The sequence below is a fragment of the Primulina eburnea genome, chromosome 3 (assembly GCF_022965805.1).
Source record: "Primulina eburnea isolate SZY01 chromosome 3, ASM2296580v1, whole genome shotgun sequence".
Classification (NCBI taxonomy): Eukaryota; Viridiplantae; Streptophyta; class Magnoliopsida; order Lamiales; family Gesneriaceae; genus Primulina; species Primulina eburnea.
The window spans coordinates 48,484,333-48,490,301 of NC_133103.1; the positions used below are offsets into that span (position 1 = coordinate 48,484,333).

General features: G+C 31.1%; 1 protein-coding gene across 1 annotated transcript; it reads right to left on the reverse strand.

Moving 5' to 3' along the window:
* Window positions 1-2,396: 2,396 nt before the first annotated feature.
* On the reverse strand, window positions 2,397-3,409 carry LOC140827762 (glycine-rich protein-like). The gene is made up of 2 exons (XM_073190583.1): window positions 3,245-3,409; window positions 2,397-2,844 (listed from the first exon to the last, which is right to left on the reverse strand). The coding sequence occupies exons 1-2, from the start codon at window positions 3,354-3,356 to the stop codon at window positions 2,567-2,569; spliced, it is 390 nt and encodes a 129-aa protein (XP_073046684.1). The 5' UTR covers window positions 3,357-3,409; the 3' UTR covers window positions 2,397-2,566.
* Between the last annotated feature and the right edge of the window lie 2,560 nt (window positions 3,410-5,969).

A 5,969-nucleotide genomic window follows, 5' to 3' on the forward strand; every position in this document is an offset into this window, starting at 1 on the left:
TATGTTATGTTTGAATTCGTAGATTACAACGCAAGACATGTCTCTCTACATGGCCTTATTTTTTTTTTCCTTTACTTAGTTGTCGAGTCCAAATCTATCGATATATATCGTTTTATGCTAATAAATATCGTATATATTTTTTAAAAAATTTAACTTTATTGTTTAAAAATAACTTAGTTTTTTTTCCTGTTTATGCTGCGGCATTATATCTATACTTCTTCAAACTATTCGACTTGAATCGTGAAATTTTGTGAAACATGTTTCATATTCGACTTGAATCGTGAAAAAAAAATTATTTTTTTTACTCCTGAAATAACTGGGTCAGCCCTCTGAAGACTATATAACAATGAAACTGTTTCACATAAAACTTACTAAAAATTGGAGAACTATAAAATTTTGAACAATAGTGTAAACTTTATTTTATTCGATTTATTTAAAATTCCTTAATTAATAAAAATAGAAAGCAAACAAAAATGTATTTAATTTAAATTTCATTAAAGATATATATTTTTTTACAAAAAAAATAGAGTGTAAATTTCATTTCAAAAAATAAAAGATAAATTTAAATTTTATTCCAAAAAATGGTCGCTAAATTTCATTTTTCTTCAATTTATTTTAGAAATCATTAATAGCTGATAGAAAATAAATAAAAAATATTTATTAATATTATTGTTTCGCATTTCATTAAAGATATGTTTTTTTTTTTTTAAATGGAGTACAAATTTCATCACAAAAAAACAAGGTCAAATTTATTTTTCTTCAATTTATTTTAAAATTTATAATTAATATATGAAAAAAAACACAAAAGAAATATGTATTACTGAAGAATGAAGGTTGATGCTAACTTTTATTTTTCTTCAATTTAGTTTAGATTCCATTAATTGATAAATGAAAACAAAACAAACAAAGCGATACGTATTAATAAATATTATTTAATGAATAAATTCACAATTCAAACTCATATATTTATAGTAGTAATAATAATTATAGTAGTAATAATAATAATAGATAGATAGATAATATATTGAATTTTCATTATAGATATAAGTTTTTTTTTTAAAAAAAAATGGATTGCTAATTTCATCACAAAAAATAAATGCTAAATTTTATTTTTCTTCAATTTAGTTTAGATTCCATTAATTAATAGATGAAAACGTGCGGAAAAAATAAGGTCCTGGGGTTAGTGTGCGGCACATCCAGCCCCGCCTACTCAGTTTTCGGCACCTCCGATCTCCTGATCAATATGATCACCTGCATCAATCACACCTATTGAATCTAAAGACTCAACACCTGTAACTTAATAACAAATACATATACATAACATGCAACAATGAAAAGTATTGTACTCAACATACATTTCATGATCTTAGCATAAGCGTAAACATATCGTAAAATTGCATAACGTGTCAAAACATCACATCATAACATCATATATTTGTTCATTTTCTTTAATCGAATTCAGCTCGTTAGTTGTGATTTTTGTATTAGCTATATCGTATCTGCTCTATCATAAAATTTAAAAAATAGAGTGTAAATTTCATTACAACAAAAAATAAGGCTAAATTCCATTCATCTTCACTTTATTTTAAATTTCATTAATTAATAGATAGATTGGAAAATACTAAAATTCATTTTTCTTCAATTTATTTTAAATTTAATTAATTAATAGATGAAAAACATGAAAAACAAAAAAAATAAAAAATGGAGTGTGTAAATTCACAAAAAAATAAACTATTAAATGAAGGTAATGACATTTATGTTTTAAATTTCATTAATTAATAGATTGGAAAAGACTAAAATTCATTTATCTTCAATTTATTTTAAATTTCATTAATTAATAGATGAAAAACATGGGGAAAAAATAAAAAATGGAGTGTGTAAATTCACAAAAAATTAAACATATATTTAATGATTATTATTAAATAAAAGTAAGGATATTTATGTAAATGCACAATTCACATTCATATATTTATATAGATATAGATATAGATTTTAAAATAATATGATATTAGTCCGGACAGATCAATTTAAAATATTAAAAGATCTAAAGTTTAAAATTCTAGCACGGACATAACTATATTTCTAGCTCCGCCACTGACATGTTTGGATTGTGTGATTCACAGAGATGACAACAAAGGAAGATTTTGAAGCACCATATTCTTATAATCTCTCTTGTGAACTCTGGTTTCACCACAGTGCTTACAAGTCACGTTGATGGTGAATCATTATAAATCTTTGTACTTCAGTTTTCTTCGATGATATTCGTTATTTATAATTAAGATCGAGGTTTTAATGCTGATATAAACCATAAGTGTGTGTAATATAGTGACATGTTCTGAAATATACCAAATTTTGACAAAACATGATCCACATATATCAAACCACAACACAGTGTCTGACTTTGGTTGTGCAAAAAGTTGCACAGTCCAATTATATACTTCCACAGAATATTAATTACCATTACATGAACAGATTACAAGATAATTCATCCATGCAATTCTTTTATTCATTATTCTTCACATATAAACTGCATTATTTGAGAATATCTTGGGCTGGCTTTGTTAATTTAGTTTTGAGTTTCGTCTTCAACAAAGTCAGGATCCACAGCTTGCCCGGCGTAGCTGCAGCACCTGCAACGCCCACCGTAGCCACCTCCGCCGCAGCAGCCATAGCGGCAGCGTCCACCTCGGCCGCCTCCATATCCACCGCGACCACCGCCTCCATATCCACCGCGGCCGCCGCGCCCGCCTCCGTACCCACCTCGTCCTCCTCCGTATCCACCTCGGCCGCCTCCGTATCCACCTCCATATTGATCTCCAACTTCAGTTTCCTCCGTTTCCTGGTCTGTATAAATCACCATGATTATTAGTACGTTTGGCAGTGTAATTTAACTGTGAATTGGTACGAATGGAACTCATCCATATAAACACAACATAAAACAATTTCCATGCAATATCTCTTAATCGTAAAAGTTATTAATATTCATACGTGTAAACGGGACATAAACTAATGCTGTCCTAAAACAAATGAGGGTTTATAATTTATTTTTCATACCCTACTATTTTCGATATGTCAAAATGGTTCTTGATTTATGAACATTAGATACTTTTAGTTCTCAAACAGAGAGCCAATTTCGAAAAAGAAACTGTGCAGATTAATCTTGACCTGAATGATAAAAAAAACACCTAAAATTCATAAACCGTAATGCTTAGTTGTCTATATACGCAGTCGATAAAATGCTTACTTGCTTCAACAGAGTTGGTGGTCTCAGCCAACTCTCTCGCGGCCACCTCAGAGGAAATGAGGAGAACCATGGCTACCAAAAAGCCAAGAAAGACAAGTGCTTTGGAACCCATATCGAATTTTGATGTATTTGTTTTTGTTTGGGATGGGAATATATGGTGAATATGTCTCCTATTTATAGACATGTGAGGCACAAGATTTTTGGGTATAATCGTAAAAATCTTAGATTTTATGAGATGTGGCGAGTAGGACCATAATGTAGTTGGCTGTTGAAAACTGCCTTTAATGCGTATGAACACAAAGCCCATCTTATATATCTTCGATTATTTGAGTGTTACAGGTTTGAAATAAGCAAGTTCATATATATATATATATATGCAATAATTTAGCTGTTTAGGTACTTTGTCATATAGTTAGTGTGTTATTTTTCTTATAGTGATTATATAATTGAAATAGAATCTCTTATGTAAAAGCTAAGAAATTGTCACTCATTAATGACGGACTCGAAAAATAAATTTGATTCTTATTCGAAATTATTGAATTCGAGCCAAATAAAAAATGTTTAAACTTATTTTCACGAATCGATCCTAAGTTATTTTTTTTGATAGTTCGAAAACCACTTGCGAGCTTTAATATTTTATTAATACTAATATTTCTATTATTTTGTAATAAACAATAATGCATAAAACCCTTTAGAGTAACTAATTAAATTGGTCATTTTAATAGACGGATAAAAAGCTCCTTTTCTTCATCAATAATGATACTCCCGTAAGAGTTCGGGTCATGGATGACCCAGAATATCGAATGGATTCCTAAATCCGAGTGAGTCTGCAGATGGATTCTTCTGGAGTCGGGCAGGTGCAAGCCCGTGCTCTACTCTCCGGGCAGTCATAGGCCCATGCTCTTGTATAAATCTCTCGGGATGCATTCTACCCCGGCACCTCGATAACAGTGCCGCACTTAAGTGGTTCAGAAGATAAGATCTTGTATCGAGAATTGGCCTGACAGAATCCTATTGATGTGACACGATGAGAAAATAGAGTGGCTTGACAGGAAGTCAACATCAAAGGCTATGAGTGGTAAGTGTACGCGCAAATCAAGTAATCCTTGATTTTCCTTCCTATAAATAGCAGGTATGTAATTCATTTGGTGCACTTCGGTTTTCCTCTTCTTCTCTTCTCTAGTTCTGGAGAATGATTCATTCACCAACACATATGTTAACACACATATTTACACCAGTAGCCTTTATTTTTATCTAAGCTACACTGGTTATCATCTTCAACCTGCTGACTTAAGCATCGGAGTGGCCACGTCGGACACCCCTCTGACGCCCATTCACGAGTTCATCTCATTGTCTGCAGGTCACAGTGGAAGCTATAGTTCACAGATCTATCTACTATATGCTCATTTTTCTGAACAATATTATTGATCGCAGATACGGTGGAGCACCCGACCCGACTCACTCATTTCTCCAGGATCAGATCAAATAATAATTGTTATAAGAATCCCTATATAATTTGTTAATAACAATTAATTACTAAAATATTTAAGAATAATTAATTTTGCTAAAAATCTATACATGCAAATTATTGCGTGTGTGAGTTGTTAGTAATATAATTATATATTAAATATATATATTTCGAGCATTTTATATATAGCCTTTCAAGCAATTGTATGAATAGCTAGAAAACAAGTTCAAATATTTCGAGCCTAGCTCCAACTTGAACACTAATTTAAGAAAAAAAAATTATTAACAATTGAAACTCTCAAAATCACGACTGCTCTGAACATATGTGCACCACTAACAATTGAAACTCTCAAAATCATACTGATATAAGTAGTGTTGTCATAACCTTATCGTAAAATTTGTCACGACATAAATTGATCAGTATGCATGTTTTTTTCTCCAGCAAAAGTTGTGCACTCAAACTGACAATTTCTCATAATTATATAGGCATTTTATATGCTTGTATCTACATGAAATCTACTCGGAAAGTTTTAAGAAAGCTCTCGGCCTCCCTTGATGCACATGGTCAATCTCGGCAATCTTCATAATGAATGAAACTCCTTTGTATAGAAGCTAGGTCACATCATATCTAAATAGACATTAACTTTTCAAATCTTTCATCATATATTCTGTTAGATATGAATTTTATTGTGGCGATGTTAACTAAAACCAGTAGACCAGCAGATCAGAACAACTAGATAGTTTATCAGTAGCTGCTGCTCTAGTAAAACTAAACCAGTAGAAAGAGGGCTAACTATACAAACCAGTAGAGAACACTTTCTAACGTTGCTACCTTAATTGTTACCGTTACAGTGTTCCTAGTACCAGCATTAATTGCAGCATTAAATACTATACGGAGTCATTTAATGCATATTATCAAATTGAGTATAAAACAAGACTGATTGTTTTATAGCTTTTCTGCAGGAACCTATTTCGGTAATAAAGCTGATTGTATCAGTTATCTGAAGACTTCTCTGTTTATGAACGTTGAACTCAGTCGATTATATATACTTGGATCAAATCCTTGTTCGACACGACACTTCGCATAATATCATTTTTCAAGGAACAAAGCTACTCTCTTATCAGAAAAATATCATTCATTCTTGAGCGTTGTCAAGTTCAACACAAAGAAAAGTAGCACACGCTTCATAGCTTATATCTGATCTTGTTAAAAATCATCTTGTGCTACTAATTCTTACACTCTTCACAATCTTTACTA

Bases quoted from the DNA above. Each gene is read 5' to 3' on its own strand.
- LOC140827762 (XM_073190583.1), bottom strand. From the start codon at position 3,356: ATGGGTTCCAAAGCACTTGTCTTTCTTGGCTTTTTGGTAGCCATGGTT. The intron at 2,845-3,244 runs GTAAGCATTTTA...TGATTTATACAG, and splicing joins CACCAACTCTGTTGAAGCAA to ACCAGGAAACGGAGGAAACT.